This window comes from Hakea prostrata, chromosome 3, assembly GCF_041222555.1.
Source record: "Hakea prostrata isolate BN-2017 chromosome 3, UWA_Hpros_2, whole genome shotgun sequence".
In the NCBI taxonomy this organism is placed as follows: Eukaryota; Viridiplantae; Streptophyta; class Magnoliopsida; order Proteales; family Proteaceae; genus Hakea; species Hakea prostrata.
The window spans coordinates 12,636,615-12,664,561 of NC_142602.1; the positions used below are offsets into that span (position 1 = coordinate 12,636,615).

The following is a 27,947-nucleotide window of genomic DNA, read 5'->3' on the forward strand; positions in this document are numbered from 1 at the left end:
CCACAGATCTAGCCAAAAGGAAGCGGTGGGGCCGAAAGAAATGTAGGTGTATATGGCAGAGAAGGCGCGAGGGGCGCAACAAGAGAAGCTTCCTCCAGATCCTAAAAGGGTTGGAAGGCAGGGGAGTAGTCCAGAAGGAATCGGAACGGAAGAGATAAGAATAGACCCACTTGCTTAAGTTGATTCTTACACACACCAATATTCCAAAACACACACTTCTTCATCCTCCTTTATTTCATGGAGCCTCTCTTTCTTGCATGATTCTTTTCAAGAAGAAGCTTCAAGCTTTGGTTCGATCTCACAAGAACAACTTCACACCACCCCCCCCCCCCCCCCAAAAAAAAACAAAAAAACCTAATTTTTCACATAGCCATTTGTGTGTGATGGAAACTAGCATTTCTATAACGTACAACTACAGGCAAACCTCCTCCACCAGCTTGTGCCTCCAGGATCATTAAGCCTTTTCTGATTTTCCTTTTTTTTTTTTTTTTTTTTTTTTTTTCCCTCTTTGCCTATTTCTACCATGCTAATAATGTTTTCAGGATATTACGTTGCATTTCTATATGAGCTAGCATGGCTTTGCTTTGGCCAGCAGCTCCTGCATGACCTCCTCCAATCGCCTTTATCAAGTTCATCACTTTCATGATAATGCCTCTTCTTTATCCAGTCTGCCCTCTTCACTGTTCTGCTTTCATCATCATTTTTTGAATTAGAAGCAATTGAGATACTTACTCCCAATGAAAGCTGCTGCAACTCCAAGTAACCATCCTCCAATTGATGTTGGTGCAGGCCGCTATTTCGAAACATCATTGGGCATCTTCTTCCTCTTCCTCTTTCTCTTCTTCTTTGTGGCACTCCCTTCTTTGTGACTTACATCTCTCTGAATAGCAGGATCCACCCTTCTTCAACCTGTGGCAGTTTTATATCCACATTATCTGACTCAAAAGCATTTTGGTATGCATTATCATTCACACAAGCAATAGGTTTCATCAGCTCTTTCAACAAGATGCTCCATTCTCCCTCACCACCCTCTATTTCAGTAGAATCTCCTAATTTTCTTTTCACTGTTGACTTATGGCATTCCCCCTCCAAATGCCAATTCAAGTTGTTGCCCTCTAGTGGATGCTGACACTGGTCATTGTTTTCAACATCAAAGACAGGCTTCTCCCTATTCCTCTTCCTCTTCTTCTTCTTCAACCTCCTATTTATGATATTCACTTCATCATGACTCTCTGCTCCTCGAATAGCAGGATTCAACCTTAATTCAACCTGCAGCAATTTCATATCTAAGCTATTTGGCTTCATAGGATTCTGGTCTGTGTTATTATTATCACAGGCAAAATGTTTTTTCAGATCTTTCCCCATGATGCTCCCTTCTCCTTGACCACCTTCATCTTCAAAACCATCTCCAAATTTTCTTTTCACCATTGATTTATGGCAATCACCCTCCAACAGCTTCCCGTGGGTGTAGTTATTTTCTATGTTTTGTTCCCTTGGAAACTGCCACCACTCCAGGTTGTGATCCTTTAGTGGATGCGAATGCAGTTGACAGTTTTCAGCATCATTGGGCATCTTCTTCTTCTTCTGATCTGTGGCATTCACTTCTTGATAACCCTCTGCTTTCTGAATAGCAGGATCCAATCTTACTTCAATCTGCGGCAATTTTATATCCAAGCTATCTGACCCTATAGGGTTCATGTCTGTGTTATCGTTTTCGCAGAAAACCTGTTTCTTCAGATCTTTCCACATGATGCTCCCTTCTCCTTGACCAGTCTCTGGTTGAAAACAGTCTCCAAGTTTTCTTTTCACCATTGATTTATAGCTTTCACCCTCCAACAGCTTTCCTTGGGTGTAGTAACTTGCTATTTTTTGTTCCAATGGCAACTGCTGCAATTCCAAGTCATCATCCTCCAATGGATGCTGATGCAGGTCACCGTTTTCAACATCATTGGGTACTTTCTCCCTTTTCTTTTTCTTCTTCTTCTTCTTCTGATTTTTTGTGTTCACTTCCTGATGACCCTCTGCTCTCTGAATATCACGATCCACCATTGCTCCAACCTGATGCAATTGCGTATCCAAACTATCTGGTTCCATAGGATTCTGGTATGTGTTACCATTACTTTCACAGGCAACGTGATTCTTCATCTCTTTCCACACAATGCTTCCTTCTCCCCGACCACCCTCTGTTTCAAAACAGTCTCCAGATTTTCTTTTTGCCGTTGATTTATGGCTTTCACCCTCCACCAGCTTTCCATGGGTATCATTATTTCCTATGCTTTGTTCCAATGGCAACTGCTGCCACTCCAAGTTGCCATCCTTCAATGGATGCTGATGCAGGCCACTGTTTTCAGCATCACTAGGCTCCTTCTCTCCCTTCCTCTTCCTCTTCTTCTTTTTCTTATTTGTCACATTCAGTTCTTCATGACTCTCTGCTCTCTGAATGGCAGGTTCAATCTTGCTTCAACCTTCGACGATTTCATATCCAAGCTACAAGGGTCTAAAGGATTTTGATCCGTGTCATCATTTCCGTAGGCAATAGGTTTATTCAAGTTGATACTTCCCTTCTCCCTGACCAACCTCAGTTTCAAAAGAATCTCCAAGGTCTATTTTCGGCATTGATTTCTAGCTTTCCTCCAACATTTTTCTATTGGCGTCCTTAATTTCCATGGCTTTAAGCCTCTCCCTCTGCTTCTTCTTCTTCTTCTTTATCTTTCCGGGTGCAACTTCTTCATGATTTTCTGTCCCTTTCAAACAGACATCCTTTTTCTATCCCCGACGGTGTCACTAAATTATTCTCCTCCAATGACTTCTGATCCAATTCAATTTTTTCTTGGATATCACATGACTAGACTTTTTTCTTCATTATAACCTGTACACTGTCCTCACCCTTTTCAGCTATCATTTGCCCGATATCCTGGTTTGAAGTAACAAGAGGCTCCAGTCTACACTCTTCTGACAGCTTCGGAACTTCATATTTACTTCTTTGTGCATCACGTATCTTCTTCTAGTTCTCCTTTCTCCATCCCTTTCCATGCTCCGTTGTTCATAATTGCTTTTAGTACCATAGCAGCATGAACCAGCAACCCTAGGCCACTCATCCTAAGTAAGTCTCCATCTGTTTCAGAATTTTCACATCTATCTTGGGCTTTCTTCTTCGACTTTATCTTTCCTCCATCTGTGCCTTTTGCTTTTTCCTGTGGTGCTTGTAGATCTTGCGGAGTCTTAACGCATCTGGGGGTAGTCTTCTTGGATGATTGCTGAGCCTGATCATCAGTTTCTGACCCATTGGATGTCCTATACTTCTTTGTCCTCCTTTTCCGATCCTGATCATGATTTCCTAGTACTAAAGCAGCATAAGCCAGCAACCTTAGGCCACCCCATCCGAAAAGGTCTCCATCTACATTAAAATTTTCAAGCATAGCTTAGGGATTTCTTCTTTGAAGTCTTTTCCCCTCCACCTGTGCTTTTGGAACGATTCGTGATGTTCATAGATTTTGCAAAGTCTCAACAATTCCTGAGGTTGTATTCTTCAACAGTTTCTGACCCAGATAATCAGTTTCAAACCCATTAGAAATCTGATTCTCTCTGTTCCCCTGACTTTTCCATCTGTAACACCCACTTGCTCCTGGCTCTGTCAAACAGATTTTAAACTCTCAGTGAACAGTAATCCTGTGGTTAAATATATTCCCAAAGAAGCATTATCTTCATTTCTGTTTCTCTCCTTATGGGTTGGCACCATCTGTACTTCTGTAGGCTTTTTCTCTCGTTTAAGGCCTTCTCGTTGCACACGTAAGGCAAACCATGCTTCACCAGCATCTTTTCCTCTTCCAACTCCCAGTTTGTCCGTCTGACCTGTAACATTGCACAAACCTCTTTATAAGAGATGACACCATCATACATGAAGTTGGCCACATTTTCATCCAAACAGGCATAGTTTCATAATCACACCTATTTCAACTCCTCCCAGCACAGAAACCCGAGACTTTGTCTTCCAAACACAATCTGCACATTTTAGTGTCACCACGGCACAGAGCAAGAAGTGATATCGATACTTTCACAATCATTTCTATTTCCTCTTCAAGTCTTTCCGGCTTTAAACAGATGATACGCAATCCAGTGCAGTCCTCCTTCGCCTTATACCCTGAAATTGTTTCCCATGGGATCCTGCGAAATCAAACGAAATTTTTAAGCATTTCCACTCGAAAGAAACCATTTTGAACAAAAATAAAACTGTCTTGCATACAAGTTGTGAGAACTAGCACGGATTTCACTCCAAGGATTTCAGAATAGCGACAAATACCGGGGTCAGCACCCACTTCAATCAGCTGCCCACTAATCGTTCTCCCACTGTGAAACAAAACCTAGAGAGATTTTGGAATTCGAAAACGAAAGGGAAAAAAAAACCCGAAAACCGGGAAGAGAATTGGTTCTGACCGTGATCATCGAGAACGACAGGAAAATAACTGATGAAATGCCTAAATAAATCCGTGTGTCTTAAAGCGTACCTGACTGGAGCGATTGCGTATTTGCTTCAATTTCTAATCCGATGAACTCACTTTCCTCTTCCTTCCCTTTCGATTCCTGAAGTCTTACCCCTCCACCAGATGGGAAGTTAGAAATGGTCTTGTTCGTCACATACAAAGTTCCAAGTTTCTTTCTCCAAGTCTGCCTTCACAGGTTGACGTCAGGGACATGTTGCACATTTCAATAGGGGAATAATTGGTCCAGTCCCAGAGCTGCTTGGTGCATAAATTCTCAAAACTTCAACTCAGAGTTGTTTTTGTTAACGAATTGGATGAAGAAGTGAATTGCACGAGCAAATTCCTACACACGCAGCCTGGGGACTCGATTACATCTCGACAAAACTACGTGGGTTGTGAAAAATTAATTTCAGTTGTATCTTAAGAATACCTTCTCCATCCTACGAAAAGCGAATACTTCAAATAATAATTCGCTATGTAAACGATCAGAGTTTGTTATCGTTCTACAGCAATTTCGCCATTTATCGATATCAGTTAGCCTCTAGATTGTATCACTAGGCCATATTTTAACTTCTCAACTAACTCCAGGTTTCCAACATTCTCATCATTCGCACAATAATCCCTCTGAAATTAGTTCAGATAAATCCCCTACTTCAGATATCTGAGGGAAAACAAATCTTGAAGACAAAAATTTCGCTTTTGGGTAATAAACTAGTAAAAATACAGCTAAATTATAATAACAAAAACCATACGTATAGATTAGCCAATCCCAGTGGTCACAAAAAATCCATACGTACAGATTAGCCAATCCCGGTGGTCACAAAAAGCAGGTGGTCAGGATGTAGGAGTCAGACACTAAAGATTTTCTCTTAAAGGTGGAAAGTTAGACTGATTGTTCCTGCTGTCCTTACAGATAACCTGGAAAAATAACGACCCATGCCCACCATCAACTGTATCTGGGAATCCTTGTAACTGAAGCAGCACTTTTTGAGCTGAATTGAGATCAGCCCATCAATAATGATTGTCATCTGGAACTAAGTTTGCAGAGCTCTTGACCAGAGGTGAGAGAAGAACCATCAACATTTTCTTTTTGTCGCACATCATTTATCTTTGTCTTTACTCTATGATAGAAATCCCATGATGGACTCTTGCTTGTGATAGCAACTTGACCAAATGGATGTTCCTCCACATACTTTTTAACATCTTCAGCCATGGCTAATCCTTCCAGATAAACTCGAAGATCACCTCCTGGGCCTGCCAAAAACAAACATGGAGTTTATGCATATTTGCACGTGACAAGGATATGAAATTGTATTTTTGGATATTCATCATAAAAACACAAGTGAACATGTCACTGGAGTAGATTTTTTCATTATATAAGGTGGTCAGTCCTACCAAATTGATGGGAGACTCTAGGCATGATGAGTGTATTAATTCATAAATCCTTTTTTGCATGATTTCCCATTATTTTTATGACCTCTTCAGGAGAATGATCTAGTGTGTTGTCTTCCACAGGGATCAGACTTCAACTAAGATGTCCACGGGGTCACATGACAAGTTTAAAACCCTATACATGTCACACGATTGGAACTCACAACGTTATCCTAGTGTTGCACCCTTCATGTACCTTCATTACCACCATTTTCATTATAAATAACAATTGTTAAACGGAGATCAAATTTTGGGAAATGTCTTACCTAAAGAATTATCCTTCATATGACGATATGTGAATGGAGTTGGGAAGATTCCAGTGTGTGGCTACATGACGGAGAAATAAAAAGTCAGGACAAGAATAGAATCCAGAAAACATTGAGAAATTGAGAAAAACACCTAAAGATGAAGAACCCAACTGGGTTGCATAAAGCCTTGTACGGAGAATCATCTACCAACACTGTGTTAAACTCATTGTAGACTCCCTTCTCCCATGGAAGATTGAGGTCATGCTTATCCCATAACTTCTTAAGTTCTTTGAGTACGAGCGGTTTGCGCTTGTTCTCAATAGTAAAGAATCCTGTTTCAGTGCAATGTGATTGGTCCTGTACAGATAATTAAGTCAAACAGAAGATAACCACAAAATTTGTCACTAATTGTATTCAAAATGGGTCTTGAATTAGATCAGTTCCACTGCAATTAAGAATTCACAGGTGTATAACTGGGCAAGCAAAATAATACAAACTTTAGATTGGAGGTCAGCAAGGTGGCAGCAGTACTGGAGGATTTCAGAAACAACGTCAATCTGTTTGACTTGCATTCTCCTAGCAATTAGGCTACATTGTAACTGAAGATAAAGGTGAGAGTTGCCTACCCCTGAAGTTGTTATCCTTATATGGATGTGATAGAAGGGGGCAGACTTCTTTATCCTCATTGTAAATCACAATAAAAATGCCAATATTAATAAACTAGCAGCTGCAATGCAATCAAGTTCATCACAATCCCTTGTGATATTTCCCGGTGCATCAAAAGATATTTTTAGGGTTTTGAGATCAAGAGGGGTTGGGGGGGGGGGGGGTAGAGGAGTAATAGAACAAGTATTATTATTAGCCCTTCTTGCTGAGGCACTCAAGCAAACAACGACCAAGACCCAGCAAGAAGAGGATCAATTGACTGCTTGATTGATTCAATACTGAACCCCAGATCCACATAAAAGACTAATGGGGGGTTTGTAACACACGACCACAAATGTAGTTCACTCTCAGGCAAGGGTATAAGACAATACCAGCTGAACAAAGTATTATTGTTTCACCCAAACTTCTAATCGCATTTTCACAAATGTAGCACATATTTGTTTTATTTGAGCGAAGTTTATTCAGTATTTTAGGATCTTCAAAAAAAGGTGTCAGTATAAAAACAACTGAAAACAACATATACACATATTTCAGAATCAAATTTGCTTACCCAGCAAAATAGCAACTTATGCTTCATATCTTTCATGAGGAAATCAATTACACTGTCCACATTTCTCCTGCAGCAGTATAATAAATTTTAGACATCATCCTGTAAAAAATAGAATGACAGCACAAAGTGTACCTAGACCTGTAAATGGATAGCTGAAATCCGCCTCCGAATTCACATTCGTATTCGTTTAAGGGTAGCCGTATCCGGAATTTTTCTTACCGGAAAATATCTGTATCCGTCCGCTAAGCAACCGGATTCGGATTCGGATAATTGAATATCGGATCGGATAATATCCGGATAAAAATTTATCTGGAAAGAGTAAAGTATTTAACATTTTGTTCTTTAAAAATGGATGATAATCGGATTCGGATACCGGTTTTCGGTAAACGGATATTAGAAATTTATAATAAAAAATATTAAAAAAATGACAATTATCAATCAATAATCGGATAGTTTATCGGATCGGATTATTATCGGATATCCGACAAAGTTTCGGATTCGAACTCAGATGCCTTCTCTAAAATTTTGCCGGATTTAGATTCGGATTCGGATATTAGTGTATCTGATCCGAATCCGATCCGTTTACAGGTCTAAGTGTACCCACTAGAAAGTTCCAAAACAAAATGAAAAAATAGAACACACTATCCAAGCAAAGGCTTAAGAGTACTTGTTTCTTGATGACCAGATACCCACTTCAAATCTCTCAAAGCAGAACTTCAGGAAATCATCACAATATGGCCTCTTGAAAACTGAAGCAAGAAAGAATGTCAGAATAAGCAATTTCAAAGGTCAAATTTTGATGAAGATAAGTTCCAGAAACAATACTCACATGATTTACACCCAAATTTCTTGTCTGGTGTGTATCCTCTAGGGAAAGAAGGCACAATATCAGCAAGAAGACCATTTAGATCAAGAATAAGTAGTTTTCTCCCGGAAGAATGAGGTGATCTTCGTGGTAAAGAAGGTAACTTCTCTAACACATTGGCTTCTTTATCGATGAAACCAACCGAAACATTGTTTTTCATTATATTCACGTCACAAGAAGGCAGCATTTCTTCCATCTTGTGTCCATCCACGGATACTTCTAGATTCCCTTTGCAAAAAACATTACATCCCTCTGTTATTGAATTCAACTCATCCTTGATATCCCAATTGTTGTTACTTTTTCTCCCCTTGCTCTCATCACCCGACCAACTAACAGAGACCTCTCCTGTTGGATTGTTTTGCACAGTCTGTATCACTTTGACTCTCTCCATAATATTAGATAAGAAGCACGAGGATTTTCTTTTCTTTCTTTGATAGGTTTTAATAGGTATTACCTTTTTTCTCCTCTGATATGTACGTATTACCTTTTCTCTCCTCTGATATGTATGTATTACCTTTTTTCTCCTCTGATATGTTATTATTGAACTAGCCTTGCCACTCTTTCCATTCTTTTCCAAAACTTTATCTGCACCCCTTGACAAGCTACAAACCACCTCTGGCGTCATACCAGCATCCATGAATGTTTCATGATTCTCTATGTTTCTTTTGAATCAGTGCTATTTTCAACTTCTCACGGAGCAGTATCTATGTTTCTGTTGTTCTGAGACTGCAAGGCTCGATATCCTTTCAAGGAAGTATCATGCACTTAGTTATCACTAGAAGCAATTTTACAAGTTGGTAATGAGTTAACAGCATAGTCTAGAGTTGGAATTTCCACATTCTCATCCAAGAATTGTCTGCTCGTCCTGTCCTATCTGTCACTTACAGACAAGAAGCTTGCTTCCTTTTCTTCCATTTTTCTTGCACCTCTCTTTTCTCAATTTGAACCTGCAATAACATTAATTATCTGAGCTTCTCCCTAAGAACAAAGTTTCAAATTAATTTCCTTGCCCTGATACCAAAAGTACTAGAACAAAAATCCATCATCAACAAAAGTAAGAATAAGCATGGGGGAAATCAGATCATTCCGAATAGCCTCAGGTGTTGCAAAAGGAGCTGCACATTTGTATACCACCTGAAAGCACACGGTTGTGGACTAATTCAAGGTCAGGGAGAATGACCCACCAGGAAGATCTTCTCGGGAGAAGTTTAATCAAACCTATGAACTATCATGCATGGGGGAGATTAGATCATGCCCAAAAGCCTCTAAAGCTTGCAAAAATAACCTGGAGATTTGTACACTGATTGTACCAATATGATATATTTATAATTTAAACAATTATATAACAAATAAAAGAAGAAGGCAGAGAATGGGAAAAGGGTACAGCCTTATGGAGTAGGCCAAGGAAAGTAAGAACCAACCACGAAGAGCTTCTAGGAGAAAAATTAAATAAAACTTACGAACCATAATCCTTCTCCCCCACCACCTCCTAGTTAAGAAAAAATATTGTGGACCATGTGTGTTCTAACAATCCAAAGGACCATAATAGGTCATAAGATTAAAATACTTAATCCAACATTCACGATAAATGTTGATCCATGGTATTTTCTTGAAGGAATGTATCAATTGAAATATGATGAATGTTGCAGCCTCTACTCTCAAACTTAAACTATAAGAATCTTAATCATAATTTTGTTCACGATGCGTTTTTTATAAGGTTTTATTTCATGCAAGAAATATCAAGGATTTGAGCTATTGCAAAGTTCTTGTGAGATCATATTACCACTACTGCTGCATGATAGGGTTTTGAAATCCTGCCCCAACATCTAAGTATGAGATGCTTTCTGATCACACTACAAGCTACAAGCTACAAGCTAAGGATTAATGCCACCAAAGCAACAAAGAATAAATGGAAAAAGGAATCAATCCTGCCAACATCGATGGTACTACTATGGAAAAAGGAATTAGTATTGCATTCATCAAATGGGATTACCGTAAGAACTATCTGACTGGTTTATTATGCGATTTCCCAACGGCTACAAGTTAACAGTATGAACCGTGAACCAAACCTGGATAGCTGATGGTTGAGTGTCAGCATTGCCAACAAGCTAGGCACTTAAATCAGCACTCTCCTTTAAATACAGAAACAGGGTGAAATAAAAGTGCATCCAAAATATGAAAGAATGTGAAATGTTAATGTAATAACCTGATAAAAAGTTAGCCCACGTAATAATCAATAAGTGGAATACAAGTAGAAGCTAAGTTACCCAACATGCTATATTAGGCCCCCAAATATAGATCCTATAGCACAGAACTCAGATTAGACTTTAATCTATAGGGGGGAAATAGTAGAAGCAGCATAGAATTTATAAATTACATTTCTCTCTTCTTTTTTCCACTCGACACTTTCTATAGTGCATACTGGTAAAAATGCAGCTACATTTGAAAATAGTTGAATTACATGAAAGGACGCATACATTTACTATGACTAAAATTAATGAATTTAGCAAGTGGGCAGACTTTTACCCCCTCTTCTTATCTTTCTGGAGGGGGGTAGGGAGGTGGTTGCAGGGAACAAGAGTGAGAAGAAAAGGATGGTTAAAAAAGGTTGACTGTCTCAGCAGGCAACATTGCTTTGTGTTTTGTCCTTATGTAGCCATGTAAAATATGTAACTCATGTAATTGCATGTCGGCTATCTGGTGCCTTCTTAAAACCTATGAAGAAATCCCCAATTCACAAGAATTAGTGTGACAGCTAAGAATTTATGATGAACAAAGGCCAGGCGCTCACTAAATAGGCAACAAACAAGACTTTCTAAGTGAGCCATACACCATTTATATAATCTATTATACATGCACGATAGATTCACTTGCATTGCCATAGATATAGATGTCAGTGATTCTACTACTTCACTATACGAAGTTTTCTGTGCAAGTTCCAGTCATGAAAGGCGAAAAAATCAAAGGCTTGCTTGGAGCTAGGTTTTTGTCACTAGTATTCAATTTTCAATTACAGGAAACCATAAACAAGCTACTCAATGTGTAAGCATCGACTTTAAATCTCGAAAACAGATAATAGTTGCTTCTTCTTTTTTGGGTACAAAGATAATAGTTGCTCTAATTGCACATTTTCCGGACAAAACAGAGTATGAGTTAAAGAAATAACTTAACTTTCCTATTTTACAAAGCATGGACTGAACTCACCTTCAAAAGAACAAACTAATCCATCAAATAGCCCCTTGAACGCTTCGGCAGTTGAAATCCCTACTGGGAAGAATCCGAACAAACAAAAAAAAGCCTACTTTCCACCAAAATAGCAGAAAATAAAAAGTATAGAGAGGAACCGACGGGAAGCAGAGTAGATGAAGTAAGAACAAACAGAATTAAGAAACAAACAAGAAAAGGAATCCCTCCTAGATACGATGATCCAATGCGAGAAAATCAAGAAGGAGAAGAGAAAGAAGAAAAAAAACACAAATTTGACGACGACAAAAAAGGAAAATTAGATCTGAAGTTCTTCGGAGACGAACCTGGTAAACGTGTGAGAGTTTCAACTGTTTGCGGCCTCCGCGTGCCAAATCGATCGATCTTCGTTTCTCACGTGTGACGTCTTTCCATATTCCAACCCCACCATGTCAATTGTCAAATGTCGGTCAAGTTAAGTCGGTGGTTGTGAGTTGTAACTTGGAACACCTAACAAGTACAAAATTTAGTCAATGAATCTATCTATGTTTGGATGTCGAGAAAAGAAATACATATTAAATTAAATAATAAAACAAAAAATAAATTCTGATGATACACAATTCTTGATTTTATGGTTACTTTTGGGGCGCTCAGTTATCCAATGTGACTATTTATTGATGGGCCCGGGTTCTGGTGTGGGCTAAATGGGCCCACAAGAATATACATTCCAAAGAACAGGAGTCCATCCAATATATATTCTCTCTTCGGATGTTGTAAAGTTGATGAAATCAATTATAATTAATGGTTCAAATTATTTTACTAACTAGTTTTTGCATTTATGTCTATACATACCCACCCCACCTGTGTTGGTTTTGGGTACAGGTACCCTTTTGTTAAAGGTCATTCGAACTTTCTCTGGGAGGATGGCATGGGTTATCTCAACGCCATAGCGCCTGGTACTCTAGGCATTTTCTCTACCCTTTAATCTCTGGACTCTTGTAATGAAACATTTGGAGGGATTATGCCCTCAAAGGTTAAGAGCATATGGAACAAAAACAAGAACATGAGGACCAAATTGAACACAATGAAATCTGAAGATCCAAAAGGACACAAGAAGGAAAGAACCGAAATGAATATAGTGGTAGCAATTGGTAGAGTTTGTAACGAGATAGTTGCATGAACTTGTTTTAATACTTGGATGCTTCAGGCCTCTGTGGCTTCTTATGATTCAGGAAATGAAGTTCAGAAAACACTACTTTTCATGAATTTTCTTTTTCGAGTTCAGAAAACTCAATACCTTTCATGAATCCTTTTTTGGGAAGCTGTTCTATGCTCCTGTTTCAGTTTAGAACAAGAAAATTGTTATGAACTGGTCTCTGAATATATGCTGGAACTGATACAAAAGCAAAAAAGTTAAAACTGAAATTCTTCAATTTATGGGTGCTTCAGGCTGTTAGGCTAATGGTTACTGTGTAGCGTGCACTCTGCTACACATTAAGCCTTTAGCCTAACAAGACCTCTGAACGTGACTTCTAGTGATTCAGGAAATAAAGCTTCCCTCCAAGAACTGCATTGACCATTGAAGATACAAGGCAGGTATTTCTGCAGATTTATACTTGAGATTCTCAGCAATTCATCCCATTGAAACCTTCCCCAAAAACCCTCCTTCGTGATCTTCTTTCTCTAACCACAACCCACCCAACCACATAACCCACCCACCTAAAGACAAAAACAAGAGAAGCAATTGGTAACTTTAAAACACACAATATTTTTTAAATTTTCCTGATATTTTGAATTTATCAGCAATGTATCAATTTTTATGCGATGTATTGCGATGTTTCGGCGATTTGTTGCCAATTTTTAGATTTCTCACGTCGGTTTGGCCTTTCGATCAATACTTGTCGACATGGCGAAATATCACCGAGTTTCTATGGTATTTTGCTGACATTTTGAACCTTGCATAGAACAGAAAATTGTGGGGAAATCAAATTTACCCAGAAATAATAGTTTAAGAGAATTTACACAAAAATTAAGCTTATATGATCAAGTGAAGATGCCAATAGAAAAGAGCAGCTCACAAACGGATTACATAAACATCAAGAGCTACTTCAGCGCTAATCCCCAAAATTCATTTCCCGTGAGAAGCCCAAACTTCTTCGACTATCCACACATTTGATCATAACTTCACTAATCCAATTGATACAATGGCCTCCGCCTCTGCAGCCACGAAGAACCATTTTGTATGGTAACATAAATCAAACTGCTCGCACATTTGATCAAATTCCCACCATTGCAACAAGGACCAGCAGACGAATAGCTCCATAACTATCATAATTTGACATACTTATCAACATAGCCCTGCAAAAGGAAAGTTACGGAGGCTGTTCAGAGATCCACATGCAGAAAGATAAAAGCCTTAAATCTGTCATTATAAACTTTTTCAATGTAAACCTCCTTTGGATTTGGAATTCTGGAACATTCTGTACACCAAGTAATAACTAAAATCGCGTGAAGAAAAAGTAAATTCCCCTTCCAACCTCATTATTATTGAATATATTCAATCGAGTAATTCTTATACACAAAAAACATTATGTTTCTCATACAAAGCAAACTGGTTTCCAAGACACCAAAGCTAAGTATAGGAAATGTCTGCACCTAAACGAACTGAATGAATAGCAATGATCAAGAGGTAACTGTTCTCAAAGGTATTTTGTCACTCGGTAAGGAGAAACATTAACAGGAGGGAGAGTACAGATGCATATTATGACAAATTAGACTTTCTACAACCCACAATTATTGATCAACAGTTATCTCAAGGCACTTCTCCTGTATTAAGCAGTGTCAAAAGTTTTTACCACAGAGGGTCACCAGCTCTCAATGTGTATTTAACCAAGGCTACAAATCACGAATCCAGGAAAGCAAATCATAACAGTTAGGGGTTGGAAAGGTTGGTCACAAAGAAGTTAAAAAATAAATAAAAATAAAACCGCAAGCAGCATACTTCTCTCTTTCTCTCTCTCACCAAACACCCCCCCCCCCAAAAAAAAACAAACGGGGGGAAGAAAAACAAAGAAAGAAAAAACACCAGAAAGAGTAAACTAGTGCGAGTTGGATGTTATTTTTTTCTTTTTTTTTGGGTAAACAATAGAGGAGACGCAGTAGCGGCGACCCAGTGCCCCCCCCAACCCCCTACACAATGTTTGGACTTATTGAGTGCGACCTATGCAAGCATTAACTTCGTGCACTACCAACGCAAGCACTGGCCCCGTTAGCAGAGCCCACCATCAGAGGCCTAGCCGCCTAGTATAGTCCATAGAAGCCGGTAGCGCAAATGCCTAGGCCAAAGAGCACACAACTATCCAATGCAAGAAACAAAGTAGCATAAGGGATTCTAACTTGGGACATGAGGTTTACAAAACCACTTGGGAGTGAGCTTGGGACCACTAGACCACCACCCCTGGTGGTAATGCAAGTTGGATGTTGATCTTCGCATAGTCACTTGTGTTAATATGTGGTTATTCATCTTCCCTTTTGTTTCTTACACCTAATGATCTACAATTGTCAACCCATATCCTCTTCCCTAAATGCCAACATCTAACACATCTATCCAAAACTCCATAGGATTGTAAATATCATCCCTAACCAGTCAGTCACCAAAACATCCAGCAAACAGAAGTGCCCCCTCCCCCCCCCCCCCCCAAAAAAAATAAAAAAGGGGGGGGGGGGGGGGAAAATAAACCCAAATACACACACAAACAAACAAAAAGAAAGAAAGGGGGGGGGGGACTGTTAGCCAAAAGTTGTGTAATCAATGACCTTTCCAAACAACCCACAAAGGAGGGAAGCCTCATGCACCAGGCATGCCCTTTATAAGTCGCTAGCCTGTCAGTGATCGAAGTATGGTGAACATTTCAAACCACCTTCCTTAAACTTCAATCTAATTCGAAAGATTCCTTGTCAATGACTAAGATAGAGTGACAACACACTTCAAGCCTGAAACCTTAGACTTCAGATCAATTCCAGAAGAACCTTAAAATCAGTAATTGAGGAACAACAAACCTAGCATGAACTTTAACTTAATGGACAATTGACTTGCACCCAATGAAGTAAGCAAAAGCAGATTGCCATGCATTCTCTTCTCATGAAGAGCACAACAAAATGTATTATGATGGAGTTGTAAGATAATTAATCACACATACAAACGAGCAAAGCCTAGAGTGGAGCCCTAGAGAAAGAATCCAAGTATGAGCTAATGGTGTTGAAGAGGCCATCACCCAATTATCAGTAGGAAAAACATATACAAAATAAAGAAATGGTGCTTGACTCTCACTGTGGAGTGTGGAAAACTGATGCAGAGTGAGGACTAGCCTGGACCATCTAAAATCATCATCTATTTTATGCAGCCCATTCTATATTTTGAAAGCTCGCCTATAAAGGTTCTACTAAAAAAAAGCCCATAAATAATAAAGCTCACCGAGAACCAACCCCCCCCCCCCCCCCCCCCACCCCAAAAAAAAAAAGAGAGAAAAGAAGGGGAAAACAGTAAGTTCAAGTGTAACCAGAAGAGGACTGCGTGCAATTGAATCAACCCCTAGCATGTGTATTTTTAGTAACACTAGGTTATGCAATGAATCCACATTTTGTTGGAAGTCCTACTTCATGATTTAATCAGAAAATGAACAGAAGGGAGAACGGTCACTTACCATCACAAGTTTAGTAAGCTTCCGCTCGTTGGACTGGATGTATTGATTTATTTTTGCCTGAGACTTAGGTATTTGGTGGCTTTTCATAGCTCCAGATACCTTATCAACAGTTTTCTTGACAATGGTCTTGAAAGCTTCCTTGCTCATGTTACCCTGTCGCCAAGATGGCTTCAAAACCTCCTTTACAAAATCTGCAATGGCACTCTTGAATAGCCTCATAGACCTGGAATCCTTGCTCTTCTTCTTTTTCCCTGGGCTCTTAACCTGGTCAATTTCGACATCTCCTGTGGCCACATCTTGACTACCAGGACTCCAGTTCTTCCCATCACCTGACTGAGGGCTCGCACTCTCCACAGCATCTACTTCTGCTGTCTCACCAAATTCATCATTTTCTACAGATTTAGTTACAGCAGCATCTGCAGCTTCTTTCTGCCTAGTGTTTTCTGCTATATCCAAAGGCCTATGTGATCCAGTAAATCTTGAGACCACATCTGAGCCACCTGCCACAAGGGCACCACCAGGCCTGTTAACATCACTGCTGAGATCACGCTCTTGAACACGGTCAAATTTCCTTGATGTGTTTGAAGAAGGCTCAATACTGTCAAATAATGGATCATACTGGTCAACAGCCATTGACTCCCTCACTAATATGGTGCCAGGAAAACTTTTCACGGTAGCATCCCTTGGATGTGCATGATCAGCAGCCAGCAAGGAATCACTAGAATTGAGAAAATTTTGCCCTTTAGGCCTACCAGAATCCAGTGGTGAAGCTGTCTGCCTTGAACCAAGACCAACACCACCTTGCCCATCCACTCGAACAAGACTTGGACCCAGTGAAGTTTCATAGTTGCTACTGTAATTTGTGTCCAACTCACGCCTGAAAAAACTAGAATTGAACTTTGAACTCCCAGGTGGGTGGTCAAATGTAGACGCATATGGGTTATAGTGGGTTGTGTTTGAAATTTTTGATCCTCCAATATCAGATAAGAGAGCTAGCTTATTGCCCTCTAATAATGTTGATGTGTATCTTGACGAGTCAACCTTCAAGGAGGTACCAAAATGAGAAGAAAACACATCAGAGCCAGAATGCTGCAGACCATAGGGCGGCTGTCTAGACGATATGGCCCCAAAACTTTCTTTAGAGAGAGACTGCACTTGCTTTGCAGGAGAATCTCTTGAAAAAGGTAAAAGTTGAGAGGAACTAGCAAAGCCCTGATGTTGGAATTGGGATGTAAATCCTTGGTTAGGGTGTGCTTCAAAGTTCTGGACATCATCTTGAACAGGAAGGGGGAAACGTTGCTCATTTCGGACATGAGATTGAGGATGTAAATAATAATCTTGCTGAGTTGAAGGCAGGAACAGACTACGTCCAGGTAACCCAGAATGTCTAACATGCTCCTCTCCCACAAAATTTGGGCCTCCAAAGTGCTGCTCTTGAATTTTGTTTGCTGGCAGAGGCTCTGGTCTGAAACCATCCAACTGCATAGGACGATGAGGCTGCTCCATTGGATGGAAAGGTCGAGGATGAAAACCAACCTCAGAGTGAGCATGCTCTTCAGGTTGGTAGGGCCGCGTTGTGGCCTGAGGAAAGTCATTTCTTGAACGCATGTTATTCTGTGGATACTGTGCAGGATGAAGACCATATGGAGTCTGAAAGGAGGTCCAAGAAGGTTTCTGTGGACCCAAACTAAGAGACTGGTGGCTCTGTAATAGAACTGAGGGAGGAAAGTTTTCCAAAGGGGTAGACTGAGAACTACAGTCCGTGCCTGCAACTGGAAAGCTGTAATCCTTAGGTGGTTGCGAGACATGTGAGGCATTCATAACCGAAGGTAAGGGAGGAGGAGGAGGTAAGTAAGAAGGCTGAATACGATAGTCAACAGATGGATAGCTGGACGCATGGACCTCCTCAGAAGCCAGAGATTGAGGTGCAAGGCTCTCGGATGAAGGTTGGCTGGCAGAAGGGATGGTTGTATACGGGTCATGGAGAGGAGGCAGCCCAGGCTCACTTGTGGATGTTTTGAGAGGTAAAGGACCCGACATAATGGTACTATCCATTTGTTGAGAATGGAGACCCACATTTTCGAGCATCGGAAGAGAAAGGGTAGCTGAAGCATTGGACTTCGGAAGCTGTGGCACTGAATATTCGTCTGATAAAGGTTGATCAACAGAGGCTTCACCGGGCAAATTCTGCTTTTCAATGTCTTCTGGTGATTGCTTTGGTGATATAGCTGGTTGCAAGGATGAAATTTTCTCAGCCGGCTCCCTAAGATTCTCAAAATCTTCAAGCTGAATAATAGGTTCCCCCTTCAATTTCTTTGGCAATTGAATGATTGCTTCCTGAGAACTCTTTATTTGACTCACCTCACCGGGAAAAGAAACTATTGACCGACTTACTTCATGTGAATTAAGGAGTTCCATGCCACCTCTAGGACCAAATGGGTCCTCCCTTCCATCCAATGCCTCCTCTTTTGGAGCCTCAGTGATATTTACAGGCACGTTTTGGTTATTGGCTTCCTCAAAATCATATACTTCGGTTGTTACTTTCTTAAACTCTTCACTGCCAACAGGCTTTCTAGAATCAGATGAAGCCTCCAGATGCTGTAACTGTTTAGTTTTATAGTGCCTCGACCTATCATGTAAAGAGGAATCATCATGCAGAAACCAACAAGATGCTCCACGGGTGCACCTGCCCTTAAGGAAATTAACACAATCCGTCATACGGCCCCTCTCTCGCTTAGTTTTATCAACGCTAAACTCACCCTTGCGCCTGAAACTAGAAGGAGATCTGCTTCTGCTTTTTCGTTTCTTCGGAGACCAGCTGAAACACAACAACTTAAATTGTCATATATGCTTCTGTAAAAAGCATAAGAACCACACATTGATGCCACAAGCAAAGTACACTACCTAAAAGCAGAGTTCTCTGAATCTCCAATAATGAATAGTGGACCAAAAATATGTACTCCAACCCATTAAAAGGATACAGTTTATACCTGCGAGATCGGCTCCGTCTCTCCTTTCTCCACCTTGGACTGCGACTTCTCTTCCTTCTCCGATCTCGTGGTGATCGGCTCCGGCTCCTGCCTCTCTTGCCACGCCTCATAGAATAGCGAGGCCCATCAGAATCACTGTCGCTACCACCTTCTCTCACCATTCTTCCAAACTCATCCACTTCCAGAGGTGTGTGATCCATCTTAGCATCTTCCTTTCGTAACTTATTCTGGTTATCAATAGATACACTCTCACTGTGCAAACTAGCCTTTTGCTCAGAAACCTCAAGTGAAGCAGATGGGTCATTAGAAGATTGTATCCCATCATTATCAGTTTCATCTTCATCAGCTTTGGTTTGGAAGTCTAACACATCAGAACTTATGGCAGCTACTTTTTCCACTTCATGAGACTCCAGGGAAATATCATGCATGTTTATGGGATCTATCTCAATGGACTCGTTGAGTAATGTAACTTCCTTTCCAGTCATCCTGGGGTCTGCATTTACCTCTAAACCAGTCTCTATGTCCTTGTGAAAACTTGTAGCACCATCAGCACTGCAGGATGTGACTTTTACAGGACTGACATTTTCAAGAGAAGTCCCATCATCCTCTACACTGTCATCAGAAGCATAATCTTGTATAAGTCTGAATGGACTTCCTCCTTGAATAAATGGGCTGGACACCTCCTTATGGCTGATAAGCCCAGCATCAGATGAAGCCTTTAATGGACTTGAACTGTTAAGGATTGAACTTGTCATCTTTACACTTAGACCCACAGTGCATTCAACAGCTCCATCAAAGTGCATCCCAGCACTATGATCTTGGGTAGATAGCATTCCAGATGTAGAATTATCATGTTCTGGAAAGAATTCTATCCTGTTAGAATATGAAAAAGTAGTACAAAGCTTAAAAGTCCATACAACTTGCAATTTATTGCACCTAGGTATAGATATACCACCAAACTGAAAAGAGCACAAACATGGAAAATGGTACTACAGATATCTTGATCAGGTAATGATGCAAAAAATAGATGATAGAAGTTGACCCAGAAAAAAGGACTTAAGTGCACATAAACATGGAAAATGGTACCACAAAAGAGGACAAAAAATATCTTGATCTGTAATGATGCAGGAAATAGATGATTGAGGCAGATAAAAATAAATAAATAAGGGAAAGGGGACTTCCAGTGCCGCCAGAACTGCCCCCATCTCCCCCCCCCCCAAAAAAAAAGTAAATAGAAAGGAAGAAGGATGGCCCTCTCTCTTCAAAATTAATATGATGCACAGCTTTCAGTCAATCCATCAAATGAAGTCAGTTTGCAGTCTTTCCTAAGATATTCATAGCCAATCAAGCCAATCTCAGTTTGACAATCAGCATGTACATATAATAGCCACAAGGGCCTTTGAAGAGAACACAGAGGTGCATGGTTCAGAACACCAAAATATTTCACTGTAAAAAAAATCAAAATGAAGTAGAAATCCAAAATTTTAACCATCATTGCCTAGTAATGTCTCCTACTTGAGGACTACTTGTCAGAAAGATTTTTATTTTGCATATATAACCACTTGACAAAGACCATGAATACTTAATATTGACGGGAAATTAAAATCAAGAGATCAAAACCAACAAAATGAGAGAACAACTAAACTTGAACCTTCTTCTAGCTTGGCCCCTGCTGAAGATAAACATGGTGTTGTACTGTGCAATGTATCAATTTGGCGCCCTGTCAGACTCTGCTGTACATGTAATTTCTCTTTGACACCATTGGGAGACGAAACAGCTTCACCACTTATACCTTTCACAGAGCAACCAACCTCCTGATCATCGGAAGACTGGTTGGCATCATCTGTAACCGAAAACAAAGAAAAGGTTTCAATAATCCAAATAAAACACATCTCACAGATCACACAGTTTGATAGCACAAATACAAAAAAGAGATAGAACGATTCACAATTTCCTATGTGCTTTGGGGATCACTACAAGAGGTCTTGTTAGGCCACAATAGATAACAGAACATAGACCAATTCAGTTAAAAGAAAGGCCTTATAGTGCTACAATCTCCCGATTCAATGATTAACCCCCTTTGAATGTCCATATACAACTCAAGGAAGGACTTGCATAATTGGGCAACACATTTTATTTTCAATCTTCAGTCATTACACTGCTCATTTCAAATTACTCTCTCTCTCTCTCTCTCTCTCTCTTTTCTTTTTCTTTTTTGTGGGGGGGGGGGGGGGGGGTAAGGTCTTGCTAGATACCTTTTTAATGCCAAAACTTATTTGTCTACAATGATTGTGTCATTTGAAGGCTTATCTAATCTACTTCACACACCCCACCCCCAAAAAAAAATGACATTTCCTTGGCCATCCAGGAGAAGTAATCCACAACTGAATTTCAATTTCTTAATTTGATTACAGGTTTCGTTTAGAACCAATTTTAGAAGTTACTTTAATTGTTTCGGGAAGTGACTATGACTTGTAAATATGAATTGAACTCTTGACGAAAAGGTTTGGGTGATCTGGAAACCACAAAAAAAGACTTGCAGTTGCTCTTTCTAATCCTCAAATAGGATCAGGGCAAGGTAAAAGGGTCTGTTATCAGTTGTCATTTTGAAGAAGGTTTGACCACAGTATTTTTTTTAAAATAATAATATAAAAAAATAAAAAAAAGAGGAGGAAGAAGAAGATTTGGTCGGTTTCTGTGGGATAAATCCATGTTATGAATTACTTCAATTCCTTTTCGATCCTTAACAACCCCCCCCCACCCCCCAAAAAAATAAACACACCTGACATCAATGGAGGAGGACCAATGCCAAGATCTTGACCAGGAGCAGCTCAAAGGACAAAGTAGGTTAGGTTCAGGCGGTTCAGTTACGGTGTATAGCTGTATAGCGTGGTTTTGTGGGGTACCATCAAATGGGATCCCATATTGAAGGCTTAATAGGTAAGTAATGGAATGGGGTTGTCGAATTAGGTAGTAGGAAAAAGGGTCCAAATAAGATGGATTGGGGATACATTAATGACACAGGATTTCTTCATATGGGGTGATTCGAGGTGAATATATGAGACTAAGAACCAATGTAGGCTGAAGGGTAAAAGTTTTCCTAATGTCCTCCAAGTTTGGATAGGTTTGGATGGATAATTTAGGACATATGAGGTTTCTTGACTTTAGGGACGATCTTAAATTTTTGAAGAACTTGATGATTTTAGGGTTTAGAATTGTCAGAATTGGCTGTAAATTGGTATGAAGGTTGGGATGGTATGTAAATTAGGGACGATGATGCAAGTTAAGGACAGATCTGATTCCTGACTTAAAACTTTTGATGTAGATCTACATCACTCACCCAAAACCAGATTTAGATCAGACATAACTCTCAAAGAGAAGCAGCAAAAGCTGAAGGCAATATTCAATAATCAGTTTGTATTCTTCACATCTTCTATTTTCTTTTCTTTTTCTTTTTGGGAGGGGGGGGGATGTTGTCAGGGAGGAGAGGTGGTCGGGTTGGTAACTTACAGGTGGCTAATAAGCCTTAAATTCAGATATGTCCTCATAATAGGGCTTCAATACCTGCTGGACCAGGACTTCTGATAATCTAAGGCCTTGGACAGTTAAGAGACAGATAGGCAGAGTCAACTGTGGAGGCCTTTAAAGTTTAAAAGCTGATAAACAAAGGAAGTAAAAAACTCTCCTATCATTAAGTTGGACAAAAATTACAAAAAAACCAAGCCTAACAGAAAAATTAGTAAACTGAAAAACCAAGGACAATACAAGATATGAACCATGCTTGAATGCAGAATCTGCATCACACCCACATCTCCTGATTATCATGACGATCCCTGAACTAGAAACCTTATCTCAATCATCCCTTCGACATTTGCTGCAATCAAACCACTTTGCAGCAAAATTACCTCTCTACACCCACATTCTTTCCCCTTACCAAGGTAAATACCCATAGAGAAAATCCCCTCCCTCTCCCTCTGTGACACTATTTCCTCTTTTGAATGGGAGAAGTAAAATAGAGGGGGGGTGAAAGTAAGAAAAGGAGAGGGTCGGACAGAAGACCCCCAAAAAAATTTTGAAAAAGATGGGGGGGTTGAGAAGCAGAAAATTGAGCGCAAAACAAAGAACAAAAAGAAACCTAGTTCTGGAGCTTCCCGCAGTGAGCTGTCATCCTTCTCAGAATGGTTCACCACTCTGTCTCCCTCTCCAGAGAAGCAAACAGGGAATATGACTCTGTTTGGTAATGCCCAAGCCTCCTACACCAAAATCCTTCATCTAGTCCCTTTTCTGTCTTTATTTATCTTATTCCTAAACTGCCCCTACTTTATTCTTTCAATTATTTTGGTGCTATTTCCAGAATTAGACATCCTTTCTTTGTATAACTGTTACAGTCTTTTTTTCTTCTACCAATTCTTCTTCTAATTCCTTTTTTATCTTCCATTATGCCCCTAAAAAGCCCTTCACTCCACATTATCATTTATTCACATTTAGTTCCTATTTTGTCCTCCATCTTTAATTCCTAAACCCTATCTTGTCCTCTTGCTCATTCTGATGTGTCTCGATAGCCCTTGCTGATTCTAATTATTTACTAGAAAACCAAACCAGGTAACATCATGGAAAACGAATGGCACAATTGTCTCCATTCAGTTAGCAATGGATTTTGTAAGCTGCAGACAAATTTCTTTCTTTTCTTTTTTTCCGAAAACAGGCTTTCAAGAACTTGCCAGAAATATTAGGGCCTTTATCATAAGATGTCAAACATGATACAACCTCCAAAACGTAAATCTTACATGGAAGAAAAATGTGGATAAGATAAGCGACAACCAAACTGAGATAAACATTCTGACCAGGATTGAAGTTGAAGAATTGATCGATTCAATTTCAGTCATGAAACCCCTTCTCCCCATGATCAGATTCTAATTGACAAAATGCTGTTTGCCAATGGCCATAAAAAATTGTGATTGTCAAACAGAGGATGTGCTGGATCATTGACACATCAAAGTCAATGATTTGGATGCCAATTGAGTTAATTTTACAAAACTCATGGGCAAACCTTTTTCTTTTTTAAGAAAAAAAGACACCGGGGGGTATTGGTGTTGTTCACTACCCTGGACCAACCCAAACTCAGTAGAGTATCGATATGAAGACAAAATGGAATTTGAGTTTTTCTGATCTCATGGAATTTAAGGAAACTAAGTCATTTCGGGAAATAATGTCTTTTAGCTTATTTTTATCATGTTTATTTTACAGACTGTCTATATAGGGTATTTTGTTTCTAAATTCCCTCTTGGTTTACTTACGTAAGGAACTAGTTTCCCAGTAAGGCAATTATATTTACTTCTAGGCGCCATGTTATTCTTCAAATATGATAGAAATTGTTTATAGTTAAAAAAGATGAACCAAGTTTGTGTCTGTGAAAAAAACAACATGGTTGGTTTTGTGTGTTCCACTCAACAATCCCCCTGGGTGATTTCTTCCCTCATGCATTTTTTTCTATCCTGCAACTCTGATCTCTTCCAGTCTTCCCTCTTCCTGTAACTGGCCCTCCACCAACTATGGAGATAAAAAGTCGACATGTTTGTTTATTCAATTTGTCTCTCCATTATTTTATTCAATTCTATCCTATGCATCACCCATAAGCCACTAATCTAAACAAGCCAGCTCAAAATCTTGGTTTTCTTGGTCCAAAGTGTTGTTGTATATCTATTGAAACCATCATACCTTCCAACCAATTTTCATTCATCAACAGATTATCTTAGGACCATCATACACCCTGACTATCCGTAGAAGGTCAATAGATTTTTTCACCTCCAAATTTTTCCTCTCTGCAAGAAATTGGCAGCCAAAATCTCAATGAAGATTGATCAATCAAAAGTAGAATATATCATTCAGGTGTTTAGATGAGATAACACTGAATCCGGCATGTTTCCTGATAAACAACTTCTCTTTTCTTTCCTTTGAATAAAAGATCACATACACCACTTGATTTCATGTTATGACTCAGCTAATGTAAAGCTACAGTACAAGCAACCAAATGAGCAAGCTCAAGGCAAAATGATGAACTGAATTGGCTTTACAAGACATTAATATTGATAATGAACTAAACCACATAATGTCTACAGCGTAAATACTGAATTGATAATGAAATTAAAATGCATTAAGTCTAGAATCATTAGTCCTCTTGAATTAGCAAGCAGATCACATATTAGACTTCAGCGTGAAAGCCAGCAAAACAAGGATTTCCATACTCTCGGAAATAAGGGAGAAGTACAAGTAAAAACTAGCTGATATTTTTTCAAACATGGAGCGACATAAATTAGAAACCTCAACACATCAGAAAGAATTGCTATAATCAACAAGAAAATTAACATCAAAAACGGGTGTAAGGATCAACCTTCCATCTCCATGTCTGAATTTGTTGGTGAACCAGCACCCTCACCAGTCAAGTTAAAAGGTTTTGGTGAAGATATATCTTCCCGAGTCTCTGGTGCTGAATAACTATTCCCAGGCACATTGCATGGTTCAGATCCCAAAAGATATTTCCTTTTCGTCCACTGAAAATAATCATAAGCAAGTGCAGCTTCACTTCCAGGCTCACCGCCAAACAAGAATGCAAATTTTGGATTGCCCAACTCTTTTTTACGAGCAACATCTTCAAACTCAGGGCCATTTTTAGCAATAAACTGGCAGAGGACTCTAATCTTCTGAACAACATCTTCTGGTAGTAAATTAGGTAGAGGTGGAGATGGAGGGAGATCCATTGTTGCTTCCCCCTGAGATGAATATCCATGATCCCCAAGAGACTCCATCTCAGGCCTTTTACCTTCGACATTTTGAAAATCAACATGTAAAGGAACATCTTCCCTGCTTCGGGCAGCAAATTGTGGCCTATTAACATCGTCAATAAACTTCTCCGCAGAAGCTGTGGGCTCCTCACAAACAATACAAGATTCTGACTGATGGGAGACTGCAGGAACAGCATCTACTGCCAAATTAGACAAAAGCTCTGGAGGTTTTGGAGGAGATGGAGGTGGCGATGACGGAATGGGAGGCGGAGAAGGTGGAGAGCGAGGTGGTGGAGGTGGCATAGGAGGAGGATAAGCATCTTCTACTGAAGCATGTACAAAGGATGAAAAGGGAGCAGGAGTGACAGGAACAAAGCAAGATGGGGGTGGGGGAGGTGGTGGTCCAACATGTTGATGTCCTTGCAATCCACCAGCCAGTGATGGATGAAGTGGAGTTCTATACAATGTTTGTCCTTGTGAAGGGAGGGGGGGTAATATTCTAGGAGGAAGTGGAGCTCGCATAATCTCCAGGTGGTTTGTTCCAGAAAGAGGTGGAGCAGGATGATGTAACGCCGGTGACATGTGATGCATACTCTGAGTTGTTACAGTTGAGTAATGAGAGGCATGTTGTACACTTGAATAAGGAGGTTGTATCACTTGAGAGTTTCCGTGTACAGAGGTTGGTGCATGAACAAAAGGCTGTCCTGCATTTAACCCTCCAGGATTCAGGACTTGAATTGGTTGACCTTGCTGAATTGGGGGTGGGGGTGGGGGTGGGGGTAGAGGACCATGGTGATACACCTGGGGGCTTGGACCAGGCTGAATCCCATGATTTGGTGCAGCCAAAGAACCCTGCTGAATTACTGGAGGCGGCGGAGCTGGAGGGCCTTGATGGAATGGCGGAGGAGGTATTGGGTGTCCATTCCTGAACTGAGGAGCATAGTTTCCTTGTCCATACATCTCAAACCGTGCAATTTAACATGTAAACCAATAACCTAAAGTATACCATGTACGAATTCCACCACACCGCTATGGGAGAGGGAGAAACATTCTGCCAAAGTGAAGTTTGTCCAGGCCGAATTCATCCAGCTAACACAAGCCACTATGAAGACTCTGCATGAACATGAATCTATTCATTAAATGAAGTAATTGGTGATGCACTCGACAACCACAACCCTGTTTCAAAACTAAAATACAGAAAAGGAAAAACATAAGTACCGACAAACAAGAACATTGCTTACAGTGAAAGCAAGTTGAACAAAAAGAAACATCTATAACACATTCATGTGACATGTAAAAAAACTTCATTAACTATATTACCCAATACTCACACTCATAACTCAAATAGAGAACCTAATCACATTACAAGCTGGCCTGACGTTTGACGACAGGGATTTCGATAGTATCACTACCAATTTAAATACTACGGCTCAGAAACTCGGCCATAACCCTACTCCCCTTCCCTTGCCCCATACATTAGAATTCATCAACCAGTAACGCTACTGTCAAAACATAAACGCAAATCCACTCTTTGCACCCAGAGTCAAAAGACATGATTTTACTTTACGATTTCTCAACAATAACACTTCTTATCATCAAATCACCAACGTAAAATACAGTTTAATGTGCCAGTATCTATTTCTGCAACAACGCAGAGACGGTATAAAGAAGAAGTGATTCAAAGTGGAAGAATAACGAAAAGAAACCCAATAAATATAAGACTAAGCTACATCAAATCCAAACCCGAACTCAAGAGTAAGATAAACCAAGAATAAGATGCAGTTTCGGCACCTTTTAGAACGGAAATGCAGCAGAAATCCGACGCAGTAGTTGTATAGAATACAGCTGAAACGAATTCGAAAGCGAGCTATTGAATTGAAGGTTAAAGAATCAACTAAACTTCAACTCTCCAGTCACCACAGTTTCGGGTCGACGGAACGACGAGATACATAAACCCTAAGAAAGTTTGGGTTTTTTTTTTTTCGTTTATTTTTCCCCCTTCTTCTTTCGCTCCTTTCGTATTTCCGGATTCGAAGTGTTTGTTCTAT

At 39.8% G+C, this 27,947-nt stretch overlaps 3 protein-coding genes across 8 annotated transcripts; all 3 read right to left on the bottom strand.

The window, feature by feature from the left end:
• Positions 1-488: 488 nt before the first annotated feature.
• On the bottom strand, positions 489-5,062 carry LOC149020840 (uncharacterized). The gene is made up of 3 exons (XM_089149056.1): positions 4,506-5,062; positions 4,244-4,347; positions 489-4,164 (listed from the first exon to the last, which is right to left on the bottom strand). The coding sequence occupies exon 3, from the start codon at positions 2,143-2,145 to the stop codon at positions 871-873; it is 1,275 nt and encodes a 424-aa protein (XP_089005182.1). The 5' UTR covers positions 2,146-4,164; positions 4,244-4,347; positions 4,506-5,062; the 3' UTR covers positions 489-870.
• Positions 5,063-5,159: 97 nt separating this feature from the next.
• LOC149020841 (uncharacterized) lies at positions 5,160-11,880 on the bottom strand. 4 transcript variants are annotated; one of them, XM_089149052.1, is made up of 7 exons: positions 11,772-11,880; positions 8,206-9,188; positions 8,044-8,125; positions 7,377-7,443; positions 6,332-6,517; positions 6,179-6,239; positions 5,160-5,735 (listed from the first exon to the last, which is right to left on the bottom strand). In XM_089149052.1, the coding sequence occupies exons 2-7, from the start codon at positions 8,876-8,878 to the stop codon at positions 5,506-5,508; spliced, it is 1,299 nt and encodes a 432-aa protein (XP_089005178.1). In that variant the 5' UTR covers positions 8,879-9,188; positions 11,772-11,880; the 3' UTR covers positions 5,160-5,505. The 4 variants fall into 4 exon arrangements, with proteins under 4 accessions (XP_089005178.1, XP_089005179.1, XP_089005177.1 ...); XM_089149053.1 differs by lacking the exon at positions 11,772-11,880 and adding an exon at positions 11,446-11,765 and having other exon boundaries at positions 6,368-6,517; XM_089149051.1 differs by lacking the exon at positions 11,772-11,880 and adding an exon at positions 11,446-11,765.
• A 1,382-nt stretch (positions 11,881-13,262) lies between these two features.
• On the bottom strand, positions 13,263-27,929 carry LOC149020842 (uncharacterized). Of its 3 annotated transcripts, none has more exons than XM_089149059.1 (6): positions 27,691-27,929; positions 25,509-27,012; positions 20,769-20,960; positions 19,118-19,973; positions 16,128-18,945; positions 13,263-13,782 (listed from the first exon to the last, which is right to left on the bottom strand). In XM_089149059.1, exons 2-6 carry the CDS (start codon positions 26,857-26,859, stop codon positions 13,753-13,755), a joined length of 5,247 nt encoding a protein of 1,748 aa, XP_089005185.1. In that variant the 5' UTR covers positions 26,860-27,012; positions 27,691-27,929; the 3' UTR covers positions 13,263-13,752. The 3 variants fall into 3 exon arrangements, with proteins under 3 accessions (XP_089005185.1, XP_089005183.1, XP_089005184.1); XM_089149057.1 differs by having other exon boundaries at positions 20,763-20,960; XM_089149058.1 differs by having other exon boundaries at positions 20,763-20,960; positions 25,509-27,086.
• Between the last annotated feature and the right edge of the window lie 18 nt (positions 27,930-27,947).

Coding starts and splice junctions, on each gene's coding strand:
- LOC149020842 (XM_089149057.1), bottom strand. CDS start 26,859: ATGTATGGACAAGGAAACTATGCTCCTCAGTTCAGGAATGGACACCCA. Junction 18,946..19,117: donor AGACGGAGCCGATCTCGCAG/GTATAAACTGTA, acceptor GTTGTGTTTCAG/CTGGTCTCCGAAGAAACGAA. Junction 13,783..16,127: donor AGCTTACTAAACTTGTGATG/GTAAGTGACCGT, acceptor TTCCTTTTGCAG/GGCTATGTTGATAAGTATGT.
- LOC149020841 (XM_089149052.1), bottom strand. CDS start 8,878: ATGGATGCTGGTATGACGCCAGAGGTGGTTTGTAGCTTGTCAAGGGGT. Junction 6,518..7,376: donor ATAAGTTGCTATTTTGCTGG/GTAAGCAAATTT, acceptor TTATCTGTACAG/GACCAATCACATTGCACTGA. Junction 6,240..6,331: donor ACAAGGCTTTATGCAACCCA/GTTGGGTTCTTC, acceptor TCCGTCATGTAG/CCACACACTGGAATCTTCCC.
- LOC149020840 (XM_089149056.1), bottom strand. CDS start 2,145: ATGAAGAATCACGTTGCCTGTGAAAGTAATGGTAACACATACCAGAAT.